The following is a 27777-nucleotide window of genomic DNA, read 5'->3' as shown; positions in this document are numbered from 1 at the left end:
ATCTGAAGGGAAGCATCAAACATCAGCCATGTGTACACAACACCATCACTTACCATCAATTCACATACAAGGACAAAGTCACCGACTAAAAAAAAATCAAATGTTCCAATACTTCTCCACTAACACAAAACACTAGTGACGGCCTGTATCCGTACCGCCCAAAATAAGGGGTGAAAGAATAAGGAAACTCCCTTATGCAGGAAGAGGTAAGGTCCTTTTTCTGCACCTGGGACTTCTGGGACTCCCCACACTTACAAAACTATTTTCTTACATTACCTCTTTTGCATGGTGGTGACCTGATGCTCAGTTACAGCAAGTGGTCAGTTTTCTGGGCTACATAGCAAGGTTTCAGGTGCGTTGCTTCTACTATAATACTGCCCCTATGTACAAGAATATAACTACTATAATACTGCCCCTATGTACAAGAATATAACTACTATAATACTGCCCCTATGTACAAGAATATAACTACTATAATACTGCCCCCTATGTACAAGAATATAACTACTATAATACTGCCCCTATGTACAAGAATATAACTACTATAATACTACTCCTATGTACAAGAATATAACTACTATAATACTGCCAATATGTACAAGAATATAACTACTATAATACTGCTCCCTATGTACAAGAATATAACTACTATAGTACTGCCCCTATGTACAAGAATATAACTACTATAATACTGTTCCCTATGTACTAGAGTATAACTACTATAATACTGCTCCTATGTACAAGAATATAACTACAATAATACTGCTCCTATGTACAAGAATATAACTACTATAATACTGCCCCTATGTATAAGAATATACCTACTATAATACTGCCCCTATGTACAAGAATATAACTACTATAATACTGCTCCCTATGTACAAGAATATAACTACTATAATACTGCCCCTATGTACAAGAATATAACTACTATAATACTGCCCTTATGTACAAGAATATAACTACTATAATACTGCCCCTATGTACAAGAGTATAACTACTATAATACTGCTCCTATGTACAAGAATATAACTACTATAATACTGCCCCTACGTACAAGAAAATAACTACTATAATACTGCCAATATGTACAAGAATATAACTACTATAATACTGCTCCCTATGTACAAGAATATAACTACTATAGTACTGCCCCTATGTACAAGAATATAACTACTATAATACTGCCCCTATGTACAAGAATATAACTACTATAATACTGCCCCTATGTATAAGAATATACCTACTATAATACTGCCCTTATGTACAAGAATATAACTACTATAATACTGCTCCTATGTATAAGAATATAACTACAATAATACTGCTCCTATGTGCAAGAATATAACTACTATAATACTGCCCCTATGTATAAGAATATACCTACTATAATACTGCCCCTATGTACAAGAATATAACTACTATAATACTGCCCCTATGTACAAGAATATAACTACTATAATACTGCCCCCTATGCACAAGAATATAACTACTATAATACTGCCCCTATGTACAAGAGTATAACTACTATAATACTGCCCCCTATGTATAAGAATATAACTACTATAATACTGCCCCCTATGTATAAGAATATAACTACTATAATACTGCCAATATGTACAAGAATATAACTACTATAATACTGTTCCCTATGTACAAGAATATAACTACTATAATACTGCTCCCTATGTACAAGAATATAACTACTATAATACTGCCCCTATGTATAAGAATATAACTACTATAATACTGCCCCTATGTACAAGAATATTACTACTATAATACTGCCCCTATGTACAGGAATATAACTACTATAATACTGCCCCCTATGTACAAGAATATAACTACTATAATACTGCTCCTATGTACAAGAATATAACTACTATAATACTGCCCCTATGTACAAGAATATAACTACTATAATACTGCCCCTATGTATAAGAATATAACTACTATAATACTGCCCCTATGTACAAGAATATTACTACTATAATACTGCCCCTATGTACAGGAATATAACTACTATAATACTGCCCCCTATGTACAAGAATATAACTACTATAATACTGCTCCTATGTACAAGAATATAACTACTATAATACTGCCCCCTATGTACAAGAATATAACTACTATAATACTGCCCCTATGTACAAGAATATAACTACTATAATACTGCTCCTATGTACAAGAATATAACTACTATAATACTGCCCCTATGTACAAGAATATAACTACTATAATACTGCTCCTATGTACAAGAATATAACTACTATAATACTGCCCCTATAGATATATGCACAGGTTTAGTTGTCAGTCTCTTCAGGACTGCTGTGTGCACCATGTGGCAGTGACACTGGATACATAACACACGACCCGTCACTGTAGAGAATGATTTGCTGCAGTTATTGCACATTATCTCGCAGTTTCCATATTGTCGCCATCGTAATTCTATAAGGTCTGAGGCCAGAATGATTCTTGATATCAGCGTCTCCATCTTTACACACAGTGGTAAGACAGTACTGATGTCTTCACTCTGGAAATGCCGGAGGGTGAACATGAAAAATCTCAGACAAAAGCAGAGTGACAGGATAGAAGGAATTTCTCAGTGATGTCATCATCAGCGACAGCGATTACATCATCGCTACAAAGTTAACAATGCAAATGTCAGTATTCTACAACAGTGTTTTTAAGCCAAAATCAGGAGTGGGAGATAAATGCAGAAGTCGTGACGTGTACTCAGAGTGATCACTGTGTTATCCGTGGTGTTACATAGGACTGCAGGTGACATCTACTACATTATCTGTACTCAGAGAGTGATCACTGTGCTATCCGTGGTGTTACATAGGACTGCAGGTGACATCTACTACATTATCTGTACTCAGAGAGTGATCACTGTGATATCTGTGGTGTTACATAGGGCTGCAGGTGACATCTACTGCATTATCTGTACTCAGAGAGTGATCACTGTGTTATCCGTGGTGTTACATAGGACTGCAGGTGACATCTACTACATTATCTGTACTCAGAGAGTGATCACTGTGCTATCCGTGGTGTTACATAGGACTGCAGGTGACATCTACTACATTATCTGTACTCAGAGAGTGATCACTGTGCTATCTGTGGTGTTACATAGGACTGCAGGTGACATCTACTACATTATCTGTACTCAGGGAGTTATCACTGTGTTATCAGTGGTGTTACATAGGACTACAGGTGACATCTACTACATTATCTGTACTCAGGGAGCTATCACTGTTATCCGTGGTGTAACATAGGACTGCAGGTGACATCTACTACATTATCTGTACTCAGAGACAGAGAGTCATCACTGTGTTACATAGGACTGCAGGGGACATCTACATTATCTGTACTAAGAGTTATCACTGTTTTATCTGTGGTGTTACATAGGACTGCAAGTGATATCTACTACATTATCTGTACTAAGAGTTATCACTGTGTTACATAGGACTGCAGGTAACATCTACATTATCTGTACTTAGAGAGTGATCACTGTTATCCATGGTGTTACATAGGACTGCAGGTGACATCTACTACATTATCTGTACTCAGAGAGTGATCACTGTGCTATCTGTGGTGTTACATAGGACTGCAGGGGACATCTACTACATTAAATGTACTCAGAGAGTGATCACTGTGTTATCTGTGGTGTTACATAGGACTGCATGTGACATCTACTACATTATCTGTACTTAGAGAGTTATCACTGTTATCTGTGGTGTTACATAGGACTGCAGGTGATATATACTACATTATCTGTACTTAGAGAGTTCTGACTTATCTGTGGTGTTACATAGGACTGCAGGTGGCCTCTACTACATTATCTGTACTCCGAGAGTTATCACTGTTATCTGTGGTGTGACATAGGACTGCAGGTGGCCTCTATTGCATTATCTGTACTCCGAGAGTTATCACTGTTATCTGTGGTGTGACATAGGACTGCAGGTGACATCTACTACATTATCTGTTTTCAGAGAATTATCACTGTGTCATCTGTGGTGTTACACAGGACTGCAGGTGATATCTACTACATTATCTGTTTTCAGAGAGTTATCACTGTGTTATGTGTGGTGTGACATAGGACTGCAGGTGACATCTACTACATTATCTGTATTCAGAGAGTCATCACTGTGTTATCTGTGGTGTTACATAGGACTGCAGATAATACTACTATATCTTTTGTACAGCTCTGCTACATGCGCACACAGTCCAGATGTCCGGTTACCTGCGGCTGGTGACCTGTCTTCTCTCTTGGGTGGGGTTCCCGGATTCTTGGCGGCTTCTCAGGCTCTGGCAGTAGTGGATGTTGGGGTCCGGGGGGCCGCTCCTCTCTCCATCCCCCGGTTATTACATGATTCTGTCCCTCACAGCAACAGGGAAATTACACCGAGCTGCAGATCTGTCGCTGACCAAACAGAATACAGGCGAGGAGCAGCAGGGAGGGGCGGCGGAGAATGTTCTCCAGGCCTGAAAAACGCGTTCTAGCAATGCCCAGAACAGAGGAGGAGGAGAAGCCCCAGGTAAAGCCCAACAATGCAAGCCGAGGAGTCCGTCAGGGATGGAACGCTGATGTTTGTTGTAGTCTACAGGATCCAACAGACCAGTCCGGGACCCCCGGCAGACTAGTCTAGACCCCCGCAGACCAGTCCGGGACCCCTCACAGACCAGTCCGGGACCCCCCGGACAGACTATTCTAGACCACCGCAGACCAGTCCGGGACCCCCCCCGCAGACCAGTCCAGGAACCCCCCCCCGCAGACCAGTCAGGGACCCCCCCCCCCCCGCAGGCTAGTCTAGACCCCCGCAGACCAGTCCGGGACCCCCCCGCAGACCAGTCCGGGACCCCCCCGCAGACCAGTCCAGGAACCCCCCCGCAGACCAGTCCAGGAACCCCCCCGCAGACCAGTCCAGGACCACCCCGCAGACTAGTCTAGACCCCCGCAGACCAGTCTGGACTTTCCCGAGACCCCTCTGACCCCGCAGACCTGTCTCGACCACCACAGAAATGCAGTGACCCCCTGCAAACCTGTACTGACCACCGCAGACCAGTTCAGCTTAGAATATGCATCTTTCATGTAGAAACACAATGATGAATATTAAATCACAAAACTCAAGATAAAAAGCGGACGGCACCGCTGTTACCGTGTAACTTCAAATGATGTGCGGCATACAGAAGCCCAACAGCTGGGAATCTCGGGTGCCAGACCTGGAAACAGTCAATCCTGGGAATCCATGCAAAGAGAAGTGGTCGCACTCATCGAGATGGAAATTTCACTGATTTATTGACATATCATGAACATGTCAAGTCGGGGGAGTGACATAAGGAGTGCAAAGAAGGCTGACAACGGCCGTTTTGCGCTGCTCGAGCGCTTCAACGGGTCTGTTGAAGCGCTCGAGCAGCGCGAAACGGCCGTTGTCAGCCTTCTTTGCACTCCTTATGTCACTCCCCCGACTTGACATGTTCATGATATGTGAATAAATCAGTGAAATTTCCATCTCGATGAGTGCGACCTCTTCTCTATGCATGGATTACAATGATGAATATTTCGCACTTCACCTGTCCTGATCCAAGTAAGAAAACCCAGACAACAACCAATGGAGACTACGGCTTGTGTCATGAAGGTCGGGGTGTGAGACAAGGAAAGGCCGGCTACACGGCGGAGACGGAGAAATCTACGAATATTCCCTCATATCATGAGTCCGGGCTCAGGGGCAGCGCTAATATTCATCATTCACTATTACAGCAGAAGCAGATTCATCATGGCCTGTAGGGAAGGCACAGCGTGCCAATCAAGAGCCCGGCACATACTGAGAATGCTGGGAGATTTCAGCTCTGGGGTATAATGCAGGATGTACCTCAGGATCAGTAATGTATGTACACAGTGACTGCACCAGCAGAATAGTGAGTGGAGCTCTGGGGTATAATACAGGATGTAACTCAGGATCAGTAATGTAATGTATGTACACAGTGACTGCACCAGCAGAATAGTGAGTGCAGCTCTGGAGTATAATATAGGAGGTAACTCAGGATCAGTAATGTAATGTATGTACAAAGTGACTGCACCAGCAGAATAGTGAGTGCAGCTCTGGAGTATAATACAGGATGTAACTCAGGATCAGTAATGTAATGTATGTACACAGTGACTGCACCAGCAGAATAGTGAGTGCAGCTCTGGAGTATAATACAGGATGTAACTGAGGATTATTACATCGAGGTTTACACGCTTTGATGACTGATCACGCAGCTGCTGTCAGTGAATCCTCCGTATTACTGGAAGGATAACTTCAGAAGTGACATCTTACCTTTTTCTTGAACGGATTCATATCTGTGGCTGCAGCGCTGGCCGTCAGCAGTCTGAGCTACATGTGAATGACAATGGCCTCCGCCTCACATATTTCTGGAATATTAATTTCTGCTTCGTTACGAATCATCGTTAATGTCCGTACGTCGGGTCAATGTGATATAATTTCTTTCAGTAGTAAAGATTCATTTATTATGGGTTCAGTTCTGTAAAGCGCCGCGCCCACAACTCGGTACGTGAGGAGTCATTCTCCGCCCCGAGCAATTACTAATTCCCCACAACCTGAAACATTGTAACCAGTTCATGTGATTGTTATATTACAAGATTCCGGTGGATCCGCACCCTGAAATCAACGATTATGGAGCAACTCATAGAACCCAAAATAATGATACCTTATACAGGATCCTCCTTCACTGAAACAGAGCTCCAAATCCCCAGCACAGCAAACAGATAAACATGATAAAGTCCCTGCAGTCAGTCGTCACTAAAGGAAGCAAAGTTTAGACATACTGCGCTCATAGGAGTCTAATTAATCTGTATACAGGGAGCTCCCCCTAGTGGTGGCTGCAGACAGGATCTTATCATGTATCTCTGTATACAGGGAGCTCCTACTAGTGGTGGCTGCAGACAGGTTCTTATCATGCATCTCTGTATACAGGGAGCTCCCCCTAGTGGTGGCTGCAGACAGGATCTTATCATGTATCTCTGTATACAGGGAGCTCCTACTAGTGGTGGCTGCAGACAGGTTCTTATCATGCATCTCTGTATACAGGGAGCTCCCCCTAGTGGTGGCTGCAGACAGGATCTTATCATGTATCTCTGTATACAGGGAGCTCCCCCTAGTGGTGGCTGCAGACAGGATCTTATCATGTATCTCTGTATACAGGGAGCTCCTACTAGTGGTGGCTGCAGACAGGTTCTTATCATGCATCTCTGTATACAGGGAGCTCCCCCTCGTGGTGGCTGCAGACAGGTTCTTATCATGTATCTCTGCATACTGGGAGCTCCAGCTAGTGGTGGCTGCAGACAGGATCTTATCATGTATCTCTGTATACAGGGAGCTCCCCCTAGTGGTGGATGCAGACAGGATCTTATCATGTATCTCTGCATACAGGGAGCTCCAGATAGTCATAGAATCATAGAATCGTAGAGTTGGAAGGGACCTCCTGGGCCATCTGGTCCAACCCCCTGCTCAAAGCAGGATTCGCTAAATCATCCCAGTCAGATGTCTGTCCAGCCTCTGTTTGAAGACTTCCATTGAAGGAGAACTCACCACTTCTCGTGGCAGTCTGTTCCACTCATTGATCACTCTAACTGTCAAAAAGTTTTTTCTAACATCTAATCTGTGTCTCTTCCCATTCAGTTTCATCCCATTGCTTCTAGTCTTTCCTTGTGCAAATGAGAATAAAGTTGATCCTTCTACAATGTGACAGCCCTTTAGATATTTGTAGACAGCTATTAAGTCTCCTCTCAGTCTTCTCTTTTGCAAACTAAACATTCCCAAATCCTGCAACCTTTCCTCATAAGACAGGGTTTGCAGACCGGTCACCATTCTGGTCGCTCTTTTCTGAACTTGCTCCAGTTTGTTGATGTCTTTTTTAAAATGTGGTGCCCAAAACTGGACACAATATTCCAGATGAGGTCTGACCAAAGAGGAGTAGAGGGAAATAATGACTTCACGTGATCTAGACTGTATGCTTCTGTTAATACATCCTAGAATTGCATTTGCCTTTTTTGCTGCTGCATCACACTGTTGACTCATATTCAGTCTGTGATCTATTAGTATACCCAAGTCTTTTTCACATGTGCTGTCACTTAGCCCTATTCCTCCCATTCTATATATGCTTTTTTCATTTTTATTGCCCAGATGTAGTACTTTGCATTTCTCCCTGTTAAAAACCATTCTGTTAGTTGCTGCCCACTTCTCCAGTTTATTTAAATCTTTTTGAATCCTCTCTTCTCTAGTATTAGCTATCCCTCCTAGCTTTGTGTCATCAGCAAATTTAATCAGTTTACCCTCAATTCCTTCATCTAAATCGTTGATAAAGATGTTGAACAATACAGGGCCCAGGACAGAGCCCTGTGGTACCCCACTTGAGACATTCTTCCAACTGGATGTGCAGCCATTTACGACCACTCTTTGGGTCCGATCACTAAGCCAGTTATGAATCCACCTAACAGTTGCCTTGTCCATTCCATACTTAGTCATTTTTTCAATAAGGATTGTATGAGAGACTTTGTCAAATGCTTTGCTGAAGTCAAGATATACTATATCTACAGCATTTCCTTGATCCACCCAATCAGTGATACCGTCATAGAAGGAAATTAAGTTAGTCTGACATGACTTATTAGTTAGAAACCCATGCTGACTCTGTTTAATCACTTCATTCTTATCCAGGTATTGACATACATGTTGTTTAATAATTTGTTCAAAGATCTTTCCTGGTATAGAAGTCAGACTCACCGGCCTATAGTTGCCTGGGTCCACCTTCTTCCCCTTTTTGAAGATAGGAACAACATTTGCTCTTCTCCAGTCTTCTGGCACTTCTCCTGTTCTCCAAGAATTTTCAAAGATTATGGAGAGGGGTTCAAAAATTTCTTCTGCTATCTCCTTCAGTACTCTGGGGTGTAATTCATCTGGACCTGGAGACTTGAATTCATTTAGGTTAGCTAAGTGTTTCCTCACTATCTTTCTGTTTATAGATATCCTGGATTCTTCTATTCCTTTAATAGGACAGTGAATAACAGATGATGTTGCATTTCCTTTCTTAGAGAAAACAGATGCAAAATAGGAATTTAAAAGTTCAGCCTTCTCAACATCCTGTCTTACCATTTCATCATTTTCATCCTGTAAAAATCCTATAGCATCTTTGACTTTTCTTTTACTTTTGACATATCCCCAAAATCCTTTATTATTGCTTTTGACATCTCTTGCAAGCCTCAGTTCATTTTCATCTTTAGATAATCTGATTTGTGCCCTGCAGGTTCTGCAGACAGCATTATATTCTTCTTTAGATATGCCTCCCTCTTTCCATTTTATAAACATTTTTTTCTTCCTTTTTAGCATGTGCTTAAGTTCTGTGTTCATCCATCCTGGTTTCCTTAAATGCTTCCTATTCTTCCCTCTTTTCGGAATTGTTAACAACTGTGCTTTGAGAATTTCATTTTTCAAGATTTCCCATCCTTCCTGGACATTTTTGTCTTTAAGGATATCCAGCCATTGGATCCCTCCAATTCTCTTTCTGAATCCCTTAAAATCTGCCTTTCTGAAATCTAACCTTGACGTCTGAGTCTTCACAGGTCTTCCACCTCTAGTAATCCAAAATTCTAAAATAGCATGGTCGCTACCTCCTAGGGTCCCAGCCACTTTTACCTCCTCAACCATTTCCTCCCTGTTTATAAGGATTAGATCCAAGGTAGCAGTTCCCCTTGTTTTCTCCCCTACCTTTTGGAAGATAAAGTTGTCAGCAAGAGAGGATAAGAATTTCCTTGACCTGTTAGTTTTGCCTGAGAGAGATTCCCAACAAATGTCTGGATAGTTGAAATCTCCCATGACAACTATGTCATATTTTTTGGAGAACTTGGCCATCTGATGCATAAAGAGTTCATCCATATCTTCAGCTTGCACAGGCGGCCTGTAGTAAATGCCTACAATGGTGTCCTTTCCATTGTTCTGTCCTTGTATTCTTACCCAAACAGTTTCCACAGAACTCCCAGTCTCTGAAGCTTCAATCTCTGTGCAGATATACGCGTTTCTAACATACAATGCGACACCCCCTCCTCGTTTATCAAGTCTGTTTCTTGCAAATAAGTTGTATCCTTCTAGTCTTGTATTCCAATCATGTGTATTGTCCCACCAAGTTTCAGTGATTCCAATGACATCATATTTCTTTTCCTGTGTTAGTAGTTCCAATTCTCCTTGTTTGTTGCCCATGCTTTGTGCATTAGTATAGAAACATTTTAGTTTGTGATTGGTTTCTCTTTCTCCAATATTTTTATTAATTAGATTCTTTCGTCTTTGTTCTTCCTTTCCACTTCTAATAGCAGAGTTCTCAGTAGCATTTGTCAGGTGTATGGCTTTTTCTGGTCTTTTGCTTCCCTTCCCATGTTGTTCTAGTTTAAAGCTCTCCTTACAAGTGTAGCAAGGCGACTTCCAAATACCTGCTTTCCAGTCTTCGTAAGGTGCACCCCATCTCTAGCAAGTAGTCCATCGTATAAGTAGTTCACTCCGTGATCCAGAAATCCAAATCGTTGCTGACGGCACCATCGACGTAGCCAGTTGTTCACCTGCAGAATCTTATTCCACCGCCTTGTTCCATGGCCATCCACTGGGAGGATGGAAGAGAAGACCACCTGCGCTCCCAGTTCTTTCACTTTCTTGCCTAAGTCTTCAAAGTCTCTGCAGATGGTTTCCAGGTCGTTTCTTGCGGTGTCATTTGTCCCCACATGTAGTAGCAGGAATGGGTAGTCATCTGTAGGTCTGAAGAGTCCTGATATCCTGTCAGACACATCTTTAATTTTTGCACCTGGAAGACAACACATTTCTCTTGAAGTTATATCCGGTCTGCAGATAGCGGCCTCTGTTCCTCTCAGCAGGGAATCCCCCATGACCACCACTCTCCGTTTCTTCTTCACAACATTTTTCTTTCTCCATCCAGGAGGACTCTGAGGGCGTACAAGGTTGCTGTTTGTTGGCAAAGTCTTATCCTGATGTATTTCTTCATCGTTTTCCTGCGTGAGAGCCTGGTACTGGTTCCTGAGCAGTATGGGTGCTGACTGCCTCCTGATCCTCCTGCTTCTCTGGGTCACATGTCTCCATTCCTCTGTTTCTTCAGGTGCACTTCGAATTTCTTCTCTTTCTGTAACATGAAGAGATAATTCTGCTCTGTCCAAGAACTCTTCACCTTCCTTAATGATCTTCAACGTAGCTAACCTCTCTTCGAGATTTTGCAACTTTTCCTCCAGCAGGGACACAAGCTTGCATTTGTGGCATGTGAAGTTTGGCTTTTCCACTGGAAGTCTGTGAACATGTAGCAAGAAATGCAGCTCACCAAATGGCTCCTGGCCTCTTCCATCTTGAGATTTCTTAAAAACGATGAAAGATGAGCCAAATTATCGGCGCGCGGTTTTTCCAATTTCCTCTTTTCAGCTGCAACGGCCAAAACCCAGTGATCGTTGAGCTCGCGGAGACTCTTCACTTATCCCAGAAGGCACTGGGAATATGCAAATGATCTCCTCAAGACTCTTCCCCTGGTTTTAGTCGTGGCTGCAGACAGAATCTTATCATGTATCTCTGTATACAGGGAGCTCCCCCTAGTGGTGACTGCAGACAGAATCTTATCATGTATCTCTGTATACAGGGAGCTCCCCCTCGTGGTGGCTGCAGACAGGTTCTTATCATGTATCTCTGTATACAGGGAGCTCCCCCTAGTGGTGGCTGCAGGAAATCATGACAGCGTCACAGCAGGTTCTGCTCTAGGGCTGCACTTACAATTACACATTTTCACACCTGAAATCTCCCAGAATGCCCTGCTTCCCATTATCTGGTCAGAACGTCATTTTACACCAGGTTGTAATGTAATAATTACATCTGGGTCACAAATACGTCTAAATGTTTAATCCCATAATTTTCTTGAGTTTAATGAGGAAGACTGAAATAAAGCATTGAAAGACGCCTGAAATAATTGCTGCTGAGCCAACCGGGACACCGAGATATAATGATTAACCCCTAAGAGGCCAGATGGCCCCAGAGTGGTAATCGCCAGACAGCGGTCACGGCTGCCAGATGAACCTTCATATATTGACGTCCCGCAGGTCACGAGGTGGAAACTCTGCCGCGCACGGTACAAGTTTGGAGTTTTCTATTTGTAGCAGATGATAACTGATGTCTCGTGTCGGCCCGGCAGCATCGATCTACGGCCCCGCGACAACCTGCACTGGCCTAATACCTTCTACAGCGGAGGGTCTGTTACAGTGTAGACAGTCCTCTATGCGCTCAGCTCTCCTGCTCTGATCATTTGCTCCAATGTATCAGTCTAGAGTCCGGATGATGGTGTCACAAACCCTCTGCTGTGAGAAGCTTCGGGTCCGGGCAGCCGCCGTCCGCCTCATCTGTGAGCAGTGCCGGATTAGCAGATGGAGACCACAGGTAGCGGATTAACGGACGTGCACAGTAAATATACGCTTCCCTCCGCCGCTATATACCGGTCAGACTCAGGGATACAATGTGTCGGCCATGTCTACACTGCGGGATCGGCCTGAGGGAAATCTCCCATCGAGAACAAGCAGGAAAGGGCCGAATCGCAAGTATTTCTGGTCCGTGTTCTGCAGGGGTCCAGGGAAGGGGCCCGGAGCGGCGTCTCCATGGAAATGGATGACGGGGGGATAAATACACATGGAGATCAGCTGCGGATCTGGAGACGAGGAAACCTCAATATTCAGCCAAAATCCTACAGAAAACGTCATCAATAAGAACAGGGTCACGGCCGAGAGAAGCGAACGGGTCACATCGCTACCTCTGATCAATACTCCTCCGCCGGCCGCCCCATGACACCCACTATGGACACAAGGGCAGATCTCACACTACACACAAGAGATCCTTCCTTTAGATTCTATTTTTTTCCTTAGGATCTACTTCTATATTCATTTCATGAAACTGCCTGATAATCTGACTCCAGCCTTAAAGGGCTTCAATTCCAACAGGCCCAGTGCTGCTCTATCCTGACACTGGAAGATGAATAAGCCGTCCCTTTAAGCAGTAGATTGTGGCGGATCCCTCTGATAATGGATCTCCTGACAATCTGCTCAACTACACAACCCTGTGGTCAGATGAGAGCTGCAGATGAATCTGCCAAGTGCATGCTGCCACCTGGTGGGCAGATTCAGAAAATACAAGGAAACAAAATATGCTGCCACCCAGTGGGCAGATACTGAAGGTGCAGGCAAAATTTTTATAGCTATTACCCAACTTATTAGAATTTTAAAAACCAGCATTAATTTTTATCTACAGTACATGTACACACATATATACCACATACATGTCGGGACTGTGCATTCTACACTACCACAAAATGCTTTAATAAATGCAGCCAGAAATCATGATCAGCATCAAGTGAAATTCAGTCGCACCAAAAAATAATGGAGGGGAAAATACTTTATCAGGGCATTGTATTAGCTATACAGATTCCCATTCACATGTAGCAGTATAAGTAATAGCCGATATATAGGAGTGGCACTGTGGCTCAGTGGTTAGCACTGTATGGTGGCTCAGTGGTTAGCACTGTATGGTGGCTCAGTGGTTAGTACTGTACGGTGGCTCAGTGGTTAGCACTGTACGGTGGCTCAGTGGTTAGCACTGCAGCCTTGCAGTCCTGCGTTCAAATCCCACCAAGGACAACATTTGCAAGGAGTTTGTATGTTCTCCCCGTGTTTTGTGGGTTTCCTCCGGGTTCTCCGGTTTCCTCCCACATTCCAAAGACATACTGATGGGGCTCACAATCTAAATTCCCTATCGGGGACACGATGATAATGTCTGTAAGGGCTGTGGAATTAATGGCGCTATATAAATGAATAAAATAAATAAAATGTATTGTAAAATTCACTGTATGGATATAACCTATGCTCATTGAGAACACAAGCTGCACTCTGCTGCCGCCTGCTGGTGACGTGTGTGCGGTGCACCACACACATTGCACAATTCCTCCCTTACTTATAAGTTTCATAACAATAATGAATTGGAAATATTAATACTTTAGATCCGGCTGCCACATTGCGGTAAAGTTCGCAAACCGCTCCAATCTTCACAACAACTGAGAAATAACGACCAAACCCCCCGGTCGCGCCACAGGGCGGAATGTCACACAAATATCAGAAGACTGGGAGATGTGGGGGAGGGGACGATGGCGGGATCATAATGTTACGGACACCGCTAATGGCGTAAGATTCCCAGACAGGAAGCGGCTTATTACATGTCAGTAACAGATACGTGCCCATCCTGCCAGGCTCAGTGGTCATTAATAAGAGGCACTTCGGATATGTGCCCATTCTGCCAGGCTCACAAATTTGTCGTGTACCGGCTTCTCAGCACGTGACTTGGGGTTGCGCCTGTAAGGGTTAATCTATCTCCTCTCACTCAGTCCAGCATTCAACCTCTGTCCTATGCTGCAATGGGAGCATAAATCACACCCCGACACAGACCATGGACTCCACTTCATACACGCTGCCACCAATCCCCGGACACTCGAGGGAGGAGTCCCAGAAATATTACTACTACTAAGTGCCAATCACCAGGAGCACACACTCGAAGGCTATGGATTCTTTAGAGCACACAAGGTTTAAACTTATTAAAGTTTTAAGCTTGAATACAAAAGGTACAGTGCTTACAATAAAAGGATATAAAAAAATAAGGAAATAAAAAGGGACATACAAATATGCAAAACAGTTATAAAATAAAAGTGATAACCTTACAGAAATATCTAAACCTTGCAGTCTGCTCCCGGGGGGGGGGGGGTTGTGAATATGGATTGGCTCACACCAGCTTGGCTGTTGTGAACTCTCTTAATCCGACTTTTGAGGCAAGGCTCCCTCTGGTGGATACTTCTGGTAGTGGAGCTTGTCAACATGATGTTAACCCAACAGCTTCAGAAGATAATTAGAGGAGTGGGGGTAGTGACTGGGACTACATAAGCAAGCAGACTTCTCTCAGTTGCTGCCGGTCATACTCCTTTCTTTGATTATTGAGGATTTCTGCCTCCTGCCTGATCCTGCATTTTCCAGCTAAGTGTCATTTGCTAAACCCTTTGCATCTGATTTTGCCTTGCTGTCAGGGGTCAGCTTGCTCCCCCAGGGGCTGCTGGCTCCTGCCCTGTATTTTTGTATCTTGTGTTTGTTTGCTCAGTCCCCTGCTGTATTAGCCTGTTGCTAGCCACCAGTTCACACAAGAGTGCTGATATAGTGGGGGCGAGGTTTGTGCAAACCTCAGTAGTTTTGTACATCAGTCATGTTGTAATTGTTAGGGTTTTTGCGTGATTGCAGACAGTGCCTTTTCTGTCCTGTCCTATCTAGTCAGTGTGGGCACCATCATTTGCTCAGTCTATTTTCTTTCTGTGTTTGTGCTTCATCTTGTCTCACCGACAATATATGTTTGGGGGCTGTCTATTCCTTTGGGGATCTGCTCCGCGGCAGTTTAGATTTCACCTTTCTGTTTTTAGGCTTAGTTAGTCCTCCGGCTGTGACGAAGCGTCTAGGGCAACGTAGGAACGCTCCACGGCTACTGCTAGTTGTGTTGTTAAGATCAGGGGTCTGCAATCTCCGGTGTTATGGTGGTATAGCCTATTGCGCTCTCTCCTCCTCGGTGGCCCATTCATAAAACTTGGCTGTCCCTCAGTCTGTGAACAGCTTTCTTTATGTAGAGGCCTAATTTATAGATTTAACCTGGAGATCAGATTTCTGGACCAACCTCTCAGGTAAATATTCTAATTGCTGGTTTGTGACTGGACTCTGGCTGCTCCACCAATCAATACATTATTTTTCTCTGAACGCTGTTTATACAACTTTTCTTTCTCAATACTGTCAGGCTGCAATTTGGCGTCTCCCCTTCAAAGACACTAGGAGGTGTGAAATGTTTCCAATTCCGTGTGTGTTCTCAGGAAGGCCCCCTGGGGACAGGGACCAGGAAAACTCTTCTCAGGATAACATAGGTTGTGACCTTTGTGAAGAGCTGCAGCCTGGAAACATGCTATCATCTTTATGAGACCTGCAGCCTAGAACAGATGTTAATTACTGCTGGGTCCATCCTGCCAGGCTCAGTGGGGATTAGTAAGGGGCACTCGGGATATGTGCCCATCCTGCCAGGCCCAATGGGCATTAGTAAGGGGCACTCGGGATATGTGCCCATCCTGCCAGGCTCAGTGGGCATTAGTAAGGGGCACTCGGGATACGTGCCCATCCTGCCAGGCTCAGTGGACATTAGTAAGGGGCTCTCGGGATATGTACGCATCCTGCCAGGCTCAGTGGGCATTAGTAAGGGGCTCTCGGGATATGTACCCATCCTGCCAGGCTCAGTGGGCATTAGAAAGGGGCACTCGGGATACGTGCCCATCCTGCCAGGCTCAGTGGGCATTAGTAAGGGGCACTCGGGATACGTGCCCATCCTGCCAGGCTCAGTGGGAATTAGTAATGGGCACTCGGGATACATGTCCATCCTGCCAAGCTCAGTGGGCATTAGTAAGGGGCACTCGGGATACGTGTCCATCCTGCCAGGCTCAGTGGGCATTAGTAATGGGCACTCGGGATACGTGTCCATCCTGCCAGGCTCAGTGGGAATTAGTAATGGGCACTCGGGATACGTGTCCATCCTGCCAGGCTCAGTGGGCATTAGTAAGGGGCACTCGGGATACGTGTCCATCCTGCCAGGCTCAGTGGGCATTAGTAATGGGCACCTGTCACCAGTGTACAGCACCATGTGAAGGATTAATGGATCCACTGACGACACAGGATAAACCGGATTTAACGAATGGAGAATAAAGAGATTTGCAGCTTCCACAAACACTTTGTATTTAATTTGTAAAATCTGTGCTTTCATTTAAGAAATAGAAACTGTTAGTTTCATCCAGCACTCATCAGTCTCACAAATCTCTCCTGTCCTGATCGTTTGTTACAATGTATCAGTCGGGAGTCCGGGATCATTAGAGAATTCTCCAAGGCTGGTTACAATTGTAACAAACCCTCAGATGTGAGAAATAGAAAAGATTCATTGACAGCAATCACAGATATTGAAAATGGTGACAATTCTAAACCAAATGTTCTTCAAATAATCTCCAAAGTGGAAAAACATTTAGTTCTTGAACCTCGTGAAGCTCCTGTAACCGGATCCCATCATCTGCCGCCTCCATCCACCCTCACAACCCCCAATAAGGAACAGAACGAGAAGACGAGACGTTACCTCCAGAACCTTCCCTGTGATGAACTCATGACAAGCCTCACACTTCACCCCGAAGAGGAGCTGATAATCCTTCTCACAGTACGGAGACGCGTCCCTGAGAAAACAAGAAGATCAGCGCGCAATCAATGTCACCACTGGGGGGCAGCACTGAACCTCTCCTGTATATAGCAGTGATAGGTGAGGGGCGGTGCTGGAGTATAAGGGGTGTGGTCTCATTATATCAGTGATGTCATCACCGGGGGCGGGGCTGAAGTATAAGGGGTGTGATCTCATCATTATATCAGTGATGTCATCATCAGGGCGGAGCTGGAAAATAAGGGGTGTGGTCTCATCATTATATCAGTGATGTCATCACCGGGGGCGGAGCTGGAGTATAAGGGGTGTGGTCTCATTATATCAGTGATGTCATCACCAGGGGCGGAGCTGGAGTATAAGGGGTGTGGTCTCATTATATCAGTGATGTCATCACCAGGGGCGGAGCTGGAGTATAAGGGGTGTGGTCTCATTATATCAGTGATGTCATCATCAGGGCGGGGCTTGAGTATAAGGGGTGTGGTCTCATCATATCAGTGATGTCATCACAGGGGTGCGATTGACAACGTCTCACATGTATACAGGCAGGCTGTCAGCAGTAATTGCTGGTGCTGCGGTATAGGTTGTGTGGTCTCTACACACAGGGATGAGAAGATGATGGGGGTGATGATTCCTTCCTTACTTGCTGATATATTCCCCGGTCAGGACCTTGCCGCAAGATTTGCACTTGAAGCAGCCCAGGTGCCACTGTTTGTCCAGGGCCAGCAGCGCTTGTCCATTCTTGATGTCTCTGCCGCAGCCCGAGCAGCCTGCAAACAAGTGGAGAGAAAGACTCAGCAAAATCACCGCCCTGCACACAGAGAATCATGTAAGAAGCTCAGCACACGGCAGATGCTTCCTCCATGTTGTTCTTACAGTGTAACACCCCTTCACACGACCCTAACCCTCCAACCCTTGAAGCATCTGGACCAATCTTCAGTTTTGTGCTCATCCTTTTACTCCTAGAGGCAGAAGTTCCTTATTTCTCAGTCCAGGTCGTTGCCGTATGACCGGATTTTTTGCGGAACAATTTCTATTTGATCTCAGGAAAGATGTCAAACAACAAACTGGAAACCGGAGGAGAGACTCTCGGAGATGCGGAATCAGGAGAAATGATGGAATCAGAAAGCTCAGGAAATCCCTTACTCCAATTATCTGATTCTCATCTCATGCTCTAGTCACATCCCAAGCTGCATTTACAATTCTGCATGTTTATTATCTGTTGTCCGGATGCAAGACCAGGCTTGTGGTAGAGCTTCCTGGGAATAGTAGTCCTTATGCTGGGCAGAGTAGTACAATGCAGCAAGGAATGTCATCGCAGAGCTGATTATTGCTGACTGCAAGCAGAATAGTGACCGCAGCTCTGGAGGTGACTGGAGGAGGAGACATGATGTAACAACAGAATAGTGACTGCAGCTCTGGAGGTGACTGGAGGATAAGACACGATGTAACAGCAGAATAGTGACTGCAGCTCTGGAGGTGACTGTAGCATAAGACAAACTATAAATGAAGATCAGGATGGGACAGTAGATTCCCAAATATAGACATATACAGCTCTGGCAAAAATTAAGAGACCACCACATCCAATCCCTGTCATGGCCGCCCAATCTCCAGACCTGAACCCCACTGAGAACCTCTGGAATGTAATCAAGAGGAAGATGGAGAGTCACAAGCCATCAGACAAAGAAGAACTGCTGACATGTGTGTACCAGGAGCGGCATAAGGTCACCAAAAAGCCGTGTGAGAGACTGGTGGAAAGCAGCCGAGACGCAGGAAAGCTGGGGTTAACAATCATGGGGATTCCACAGAATACTGATCTCTGAACTCTTCCTGAGGTAAAACATTAGTATTGTTGTGTCTAAATGATTATGACCTTGTTTTCTTTGCATTATTTGAGGTCGGCATTGTTTTGTTATTATGACCATTTCTCATTTTCTGAAAATAAATCCAAAATTTAGTGCTTGGAAATTCGGAGACATGTGGTCAGAAGTTTATAGAATAAAAGAGCAATTTACATTTTACTCACAAATATAAAGAGAAAAATCAGAGAAACTGAACATTGTGCAGCGGTCTCTTCATTTTTGCCAGAGCTGTATATATTGTAGGGATTCTACTCGCTAAGGTGCGACGGGAGACAGTCAGGAGGCAGGTTCCCTTAAAGTTCATGCGGTTTATTACGTTATAAACCAAACAGCACGTCACCAAAATAAACAGCCTTCAGTTCAGGAGACAAAGTAACATGGAATGTCCTTTCCTTCAGGCTCAGTCCGCGAGACTCAGCGCACACAGGAGGTGTATACCCCTCACATACAGCTGCCTTGCAGGCCACATTATAAGGGTGTAGCCACAGCCACGAACCCAGCAGCTGACTGGTCACATGACTGTGACCTCACCACAGGTCCTTCAAAACAATAATACAGCAATATTTGTTATGCCTTACATTATGGAGACAAGCCATTTATGAGACACATATCTCCTATCGATTACACGACCCTTAGCCCTGCCACATACCTCCCCCCTCTGCCTAAAGCTGTGGGGCTTGGCACTTTCACCTACCAGGCAAGGGATTCTTGAGAGGGCATCGGCATTACCATGTAGCTTCCCGGCCCTATGCTGTACATGGAAGCTGAAGTCTTGTAGGGCTAAGAACCAGCGGGTGACCCTAGCATTCTTACCCTTTGTTTCCCTCATCCACTTGAGTGGGGCATGGTCAGATATTAACCTAAACTTCCGTCCCACCAGGTAGTACCGTAATGTATCCACTGCCCATTTTATGGCCAAACACTCCTTCTCTACAAGTGAGTAATTTGTCTCACAAGAAGTCAACTTCCTACTCAAGTAGAGAACAGGATGCTCCTCCCCAGGTATCTCTTGGGAAAGGACTGCTCCTACCCCGACATCTGAGGCATCTGTCTGGAGGACAAATTCACGCTTATTGTCTGGGGCCACCAAAACGGGTTGCTAACAAAGAGCTCCCTTCATTTCTCGGAAGGCTGACTGTGCTTCTTCGGACCAGCTGACCATCACTGACTTTGTCCCCTTAAGCAGATCAGTTAGAGGTGCAGCCATTGTGGCGAAGTTTGGGATGAACCTCCTGTAATATCCCACAATCCCGAGGAAGGCTTTATCTTGCTTCTTTAACAGAGGTCTCGGCCATGTTTGAATTGCCTCCACTTTATTGATTTGGGGTTTGATTTTGCCACGCCCCACTACATATCCGAGGTACTTGGCTTCCTTCCTTACCCAAGGCACACTTTTTCGGGTTTATTGTAAACCCCGCCTCCCTTAGAGCGTCAAACACTGCTTGGACTTTTTCCAGGTGAGACTCCCAGTCCGGGGTAAAGATGACGATATCATCCAGGTACGCGGCAGCATATAGCTTATGAGGTGCAAGGATTCTATCCATAGCCCTCTGGAAGGTTGCCGGAGCTCCCTGCAGGCCAAACTGCATCCGGACATACTGGAAGCACCCGTCTGGTGTGGAGAATACCGTCTTCTCCTTGGCTTCCTGTGCCATGGGGATCTGCCAGTATCCCTTTGTCAGATCCAAAGTGGTTATGTACCTGGCAGGTCCAAGTCTCTCGATGAGCTCATCAACGCGTGGCATGGGATAAGCGTCGAACTAGAGACCTCATTCAGCTTCCGGTAATCGTTGCAGACCCTCCATTCACCATCAGGTTTTAGGACCAGGACAATCGGGCTCGACCAGCCGCTCTTGGATTCCTCAATGACCCCGAGTTTCAACATACGTTGCACCTCCTTGGAGATTACCTCTCGCCGGGCCTCAGGAATACGATACGGTTTCAGGTTCACCCGCACATCTGGCTCGGTCAGAACGTCATGCTCCACCACCTTCGTGCACCCCGGCAACTCTGAGAACAGGTCCCTGTTTTTTTGGAGTAACTCCCGGCACTGCTGTTTCTGGGCCTTCGATAGCGACTCCGCTATGGTAACCGCTCCAACCTCCCCTTCTAGGTTGCCCAGCAAGCATGGAGTTACCGCAGGCTCTCTATCTTGCCACGGCTTGATGAGGTTGACATGGTAAACCTGGTATGACTTCTGTCTTCCGGGTTGGTGGATCTTGTAATTTACGTCTCCCAGCGTCTCCACCACCTCATATGGCCCTTGCCACTTGGCCAAGAACTTACTCTCCACCGTCGGGATTAGCACGAGAACTCGGTCTCCCGGATTGAACTGCCTCACTCTGGCTGACCGGTTGTAGACCCTGGCCTGAGCCTCTTGTGCCTGGCGGAGATGTTCTTTAACAATGGGCATCACTTTCACAACCCTCTGCTGCATCAGTGCCACATGCTAAATGACGCTTCTGTGGGGCGTGACTTCGGCATCCCAGGTTTCCTTGGCTATATCTAGGAGACCTCGCGGATGCCGGCCGTACAGAAGCTCGAAGGGCGAGAACCCCGTGGAGGCCTGGGGAACTTCACGGATAGAAAACAGCAAATACGGTAAGAGACAATCCCAGTCTCTACCATCTTTCTCTATGACGTTTCTCAGCATGCTCTTCAGTGTCTTGTTAAACCTCTCAACAAGGCCATCTGACTGTAGATGGTACACTGAAGTCCTCAACTGGGAGATTTGCAAGACTCTGCACAATTCCCTCATCACCTTGCTCATAAAAGGTGTCCCCCGGTCGGTCAGGATCTCCTTCGGCAAACCCGTCCGGGAAAACACATGGACCAGCTCGCGGGCTATACTCTTCACGGAGAAGTTTCTCAGGGGAATGGCCTCAGGATAGCGTGTGGCATAGTCCAGGATGACTAATATATACTGATGGCCCCGAGCTGATTTAACTAAGGGACCGACCAAGTCCATGGCAATTCTCTCAAAAGGCACCTCAATAATGGGCAGTGGCACAAGAGGGTTCCGAAAATGAGATGTGGGGGCAGATAACTGACATGTCGGGCAGGACCTGCAATAGTTTGCTATTTCCCGGTGACACCCAGACCAATAGAACCTCTGTACAATCCGTTCCTGCGTTTTTTCCACCCCCAGGTGTCCCCCCAAGATGTGTGAATGGGCCATGTCCAACACTTTCCGTCTATAAGGGCCTGGTACTATTAACTGCTCTACCACCTCCTCCCTTATTTTCGTGACCTGGTACAACAATTCCCCACTCAACATGAAATAGGGAAACCTTGTGTCTGCTCCCGGCTCTTGTGCAACCCCATTAATGACGGTGACATTGTTAAAGGCTTCCCTCAGCGTGGGGTCCCTATGTTGGGCAGTCCCAAAATTCTCCCCAGCCACCCCTAACCCCCGGGATGTCAGGTACAGGGGACTCTTCCTCTTCATCCCCGACAAGGACACATAAAGGAAACCCGTCTGCCTCTGGTGATGGCGATACCTCATTGGGGTGGATTGGTTCCCTGCTTTTGCTAGCACACTCAGAACCCTTCCCCCACAGATCCCAAAACAGACAGAAATCCCGGCCAATAATTATAGGATGCAACAAATCTCGAACAACGCCAACTTCATGCGACTCGGTGCCATTCGCCGCTTCAATGTTCACCCTGGCCATAGGGTAGTCCTTTGCATCGCCATGTATGCACCGAACGCCAATCTTTTTACCCGGGAGTATATTGAGAGGAAAACTGGCCCTCACAAGGGTCACCAAGCTCCCGGAGTCTAGAAGCGCCATTGCTGCTCGCCCGTTCACCTTCACGGGACACGCTTGTGGCCCCTCGTTAGGTGGCGAATTCACACTGCAAGCTGGATATGCGTAGTATGAACTACGGCGTCCCATGCTGCAGTCCATCTGCTCGGTGGTCTGGGAACAACGGGCAGCTATATGTCCAGGCCCATGGCACTTCCAGCAAATAATATCACTCGTGGGGACCTTGGGCACCGCCTCCCCCACCCCTTTTGACCTTGGACGCACCACCCCTTTTTGGGACTCCGCCCTCTGCTGGGACCCCCAATATGGAATGGGCTGCTTCCCCAAGGAACCTTCCATCCCCTGGTATCTCTCGACCAGTCCAACCAGTTCATCGGCATTTTGGGGATCACCCTGGGCAACCCAAGTCTGTAGGAGTCTCGGCAGAGAATGCACAAACCGATCCATGACCACTCGCTCTACCATCTGTGCCGGGGAAGACGATTCTGGCTGCAGCCATTTCTGGACCAGGTGCAACAGGTTGAACATTTGGGAGCGCGGCGGTTTGTCCCGGTGATAGGCCCAGCGATGAACTCGCTGTGCCCTGGTAGTCATTGTTACCCCCAAGCGTCCGAGAATTTCCGCTCTTAATTTGGGATACTCTCTGGCGTCTTGTACAGTCAGGTCAAAGTACGCCTTCTGGGGCTCCCCCGTTAGGTAAGGGGCCAGTACCTCTGCCCACCGCTCTGGCTGAAGTTTTTCCCTCTCAGCCACCCTCTCAAACACCGTCAGGAAGGCCTCCACATCATCTTCAGGGGTCATTTTTTGTAATGCGCGTCTTACCGCCTTCTCGACGTCGGTGGCATCAGCCCGACCTGGGGTTGGGGCGCTCGTCCTGCCCTCCTGGATGGCGGTTGCCAGAAGCTGCATCAGCTGCCGTTGCTCCTGCTGGCTCTGCTGCCGTTGCTCCTGCTGGCTCTGCTGCCGTTGCTCCTGCTGGCTCTGCTGGAGCTGCTGTAAGAACAGCCTGTTGGCCTCCTGTTGCTGTGTCTGGGCCTGGACCAGGTGTTTCAGCAGGTCCTCCATTATTCCGGGTAGAACTTGCTGCCTTGCTGAAAACTTTACTCAGGACATGCAGCAACGGTCTCACGTCTCTGCTGGGAACTCTGCCCGCACGTCTAGCACCAATTGTAGGGATTCTGCTCGCTTAGGTGTGACGGGAGACAGACAGGAGGCAGGTTCGCTTAAAGTTCATGCGGTTTATTACGTCATAAACCAAACAGCACATCACCAAAATAAACAGCCTTCAGTTCAGGAGACAAAGTAACATGGAATGTCCTTTCCTTCAGGCTCAGTCCGCGAGACTCAGCGCACTCAGGAGGTGTATACCCCTCACATACAGCTGGTTCAAGAGCAGGCCACAGTATAAGGGAGTAGCCACAGCCACGAACCCAGCAGCTGACTGGTCACATGACTGGGACCTCACCACAGGTCCTTCAAACAATAGTAATACAGCAATATCTGTTATGCCTTACATTATGGAGACAAGCCATTTATGAGACACATATCTCCCATCGATTACACGACCCTTAGCCCTGCCACTATATATATATATATATATATATATATATATATATATATATATATATTTATATTTATGGGATGTGTTTATGGGGGGGCCCTTCCTCTGAATTTGGGCTGATGTTTGGGGGCTGCTGCTTCCTCGGGTTTATTCGCCCTGGAGCATTGTGCGCGTATGCTGTGTCTCGGGGGGGATGACCGGTTTCGCGATACCACACAGTACCCGCCTCTGTGCCCCCCCCCCCGCAGTTCTGTGACCCCCGAGGTTGACCCCATGTGGGCAGTTCTGTAGCCATAATCCACACAATGTTCCCCGGAGCGAGAACGCTGGAAATGTGGCGACTTCTGGGAATATTTTACACACGATAAATGCCGCTGCCGCCATTACGGAGGCCGACATCTGACACCGCTCATCCTCGACAGCGACGGTCACCTGGATGTTGTCAGCACAAAGACAAGGAGCATCCAGAGGCCGCAGCAGGTAAGGGCGACTTAAAGGGGTTCTCTCAAATCCGAGTTATTTGGCTGCAGAGGTAAAAGTCATAAAAGGGGAAGCCCTGCCGGGCGTCTGACCCTCAGTTTAGTCACAAGTTTGATAGACTGAGCTCAGGTTGGTGACTGTGGACCTGCTGCCTGGCAACAGTGGATGTTACATTGACAGTCTGGTTGCTATAGAGACAGGGAGGAATCTGCTGTACAACTCAACGCTCAAATGTCCTATAAGAATGGAAAAAAGTGCCAGTGCAAATAAATAATCCTATATAAGAACTGAACAAGTATCAATAGTAGCCCATTCAGCAAAAGGTAAGGACTACCTAAAGTCACATTCAAGTATAACTAGTGCCAGAAACAAAATCTAATGAGGCAAACAAAAATTGTTCAGTGCCTAAAAATAGTAAAAAGATGTAACAATACATAAGACAATTATATATAAATTGTGTCTCTATTCCAATGTCAACAAGTGACACCTTCATGCCAAAAGTTGCTTTACCCATAGTCTCCAGTCAGGGACCAAGTGTGCGTAGCCCCGACGCGCGTTTCACGTGAGCTTCTTCCGGGAGCTGTCACACTGCGCACAAGTGGGGCTGTGCACACTTTGTCCCTGACTGGAGACTATGGGTAAGGTCAACTTTTGGCATAGAGGTGTCACTTGTTGACATTGGTATAGTGACACAATTTATATATAATTGTCTTATACATTGTTACATCTTTTTACTATTTTTAGGCACTGAACAATTTTTGTTGGTCTGAATATTTTTTGTTTTTGGCACTAGTTACACTTGAATGTGACTAAGTAGTCTTTACCTGTTGCTGAATGGACTATTATTGATACTTGTTCAGTTCTTATATAGGATTATTTATTTGCACTGGCGCTTTCTTTTTCTCTTGCCATAACTTGCTCTCCCATCCTTTGAAATCAAGGTGGACCTGATGTGATACACCTGTTGTTTTCACTTTTCAAACTTTGCCTATAAAGGAATTGCTTATTTAATTGTGTGTCTATTTTATATGTATTTTGAATAAACATCTTCCATTTTTATATGTGGGATCTTTGTGCTATCTTCTTTTTTCGGTTCTTGTTTACGTATTTGAGCGTTTCCTATGCTATTATAGCACCCTATACTACTTGGATTGGGATAGTATGAAATAAGAAAACGTGTTCTGGTCTGTAGCTTGTTTGTCTCGCTCAAATGTCCTATACTGTATGTGGGGGGAAGGGGAGGAGACTAAGAAGGGAGGAGTCACAGAGAAGGGGAGGAGCAGCCAGACAGCAAAAAAGGGAGGAGCCACAGAAAAGTGGAGGAGCAGCCAAAGAGCAGAGAAGGGGAGTGGTTACACAGAATGGGAAGGACCACAGACAGAAGAGAAGGGGAGGAGCCACAACAAGCGTAAGGAGTAACTGTGGGTAAGGGGAGGAGCAGCAAGAAATCGGGTAGGGTCAGCTTAAACGGTGGAGCAGATGGAAATCAGAAAAGGGAAGGAGCAGCAGTAACCATAGAAGACGAGAAGCAGCAAGAAAGGGGCAGCAGAGAAAGGGAGGAGCCATAAGGATAGGGAGGAGCTGCTAGAAAAGAAGGGAGGAGCAATGCAGTAGAAAAGTGGAGAAGCAGTGAAAAATTAAGAGAGGAGCCATGCAACAGGGAGGGGGAGGAGCATCAGAATAAGGGAGGAGACGTGCAGCAAGGACAAGGAGGAGCAGCAAAAAAGGTAAGGGGATCCGTGCAGCACTGAAGGGGAGGAGCAGCCAGAAAGGAAAGGGTCAGCAGGAAGGGAGGCTCCCTGCAGCAATAGCAGCAGCTGCTGATCTCCACCTTGGGCTCCCCCTGAGCTCGCACATTAGGGTGGATTCGCCTTTAATCGTCATATACAATTTTGAGGGCACTTACTGCTGGGGGCCGACAGCTCCTTGGCTCCTGGAGACATTGGTTGGGCAGCGCACGCCTGGCACAGGCAGTCTCTCCCATTGAACGTTACTCGATCTCCGGGTGGGAACGGACGCCTGCCGGGGAAGAAAGAGCAAGGTCAGATGGAAGCGATAATCCCAATAAATACGTAGTGATCAGCGGGGAGGACTGAAAACGGCGAGGCCCCAGGGAGCGGGTGACACTTTATAAGCGCAATATGGCGACATCCTCACCAGAGACACGACAGACACGAGCTCAGTTATTTCAGCACAACTTGTGATGGGTTTTGCATGAAAGACTCACTTGCAGGCCGTGCAGGCGAAGCAGGCGGGGTGGTAGGTCTTTCCCAGCGCCGTCACCACTTCTCCCTCCACAAACTCTCCGCAGCCGCTGCACTGCGTCCCGTACATGCGCTGGTAATCCAACGTGCACAGATACTCTCCGTTCTTGATGAAGAAGCCGCCCTGAGCCAAATCACAGCCGCAAACTGCAAAAAAGAAAGAAAACACCGAAGGTGAGAAATGGAAGGGAAACAGAAACAATGGCCAGAACGGACAACCGCCGCAGAGCAGGACATGCGTCCAGACCGGTTGTCGCATTCAATTCCCCAGAGGTGGAAGGAAAATTATTTATGAATCTGCATGCCAGATTTATGCTCCAAGGGCCCCCAAAGATCTCAGCATCCCCCTAATAAACCATCAATGCAGATTACCATATATATTATATACCCACTTTCCACAATTCCAGATACAGCCCTGCTCATCCTGAACTTCCTGGTACATTTAGAATAGAATTCCTCTTTAGTGTTTTTCTCCTTTTTAGTCGCTGTTTCTATGGTTAATGGCGG

At 46.1% G+C, this 27777-nt stretch overlaps 1 protein-coding gene across 19 annotated transcripts in view; it reads right to left on the bottom strand.

Annotated features, from left to right (window-relative positions):
- ABLIM1 (actin binding LIM protein 1) overlaps positions 1-27777 on the bottom strand; it is a 320476-nt gene that overhangs the window by 110057 nt on the left and 182642 nt on the right. For all 19 annotated transcript variants that reach the window (XM_073556604.1, XM_073556597.1, XM_073556595.1 and 16 more), the window contains exons 3-6: positions 27234-27417; positions 26913-27025; positions 17977-18103; positions 17262-17355 (exon numbers count right to left, since the gene is read on the bottom strand). In XM_073556604.1, the coding sequence (XP_073412705.1) occupies positions 17262-17355; positions 17977-18103; positions 26913-27025; positions 27234-27417 (518 nt within the window). The remainder of the gene's footprint in view (positions 1-17261; positions 17356-17976; positions 18104-26912; positions 27026-27233; positions 27418-27777) is intronic.

The sequence above is a fragment of the Dendrobates tinctorius genome, unplaced genomic scaffold (genome assembly GCF_039654945.1).
Source record: "Dendrobates tinctorius isolate UK_male_01 unplaced genomic scaffold, ASM3965494v1 ptg000236l, whole genome shotgun sequence".
Lineage (NCBI taxonomy): Eukaryota > Metazoa > Chordata > Amphibia > Anura > Dendrobatidae > Dendrobates > Dendrobates tinctorius.
This window is presented reverse-complemented; position numbering and strand designations above follow the sequence as displayed.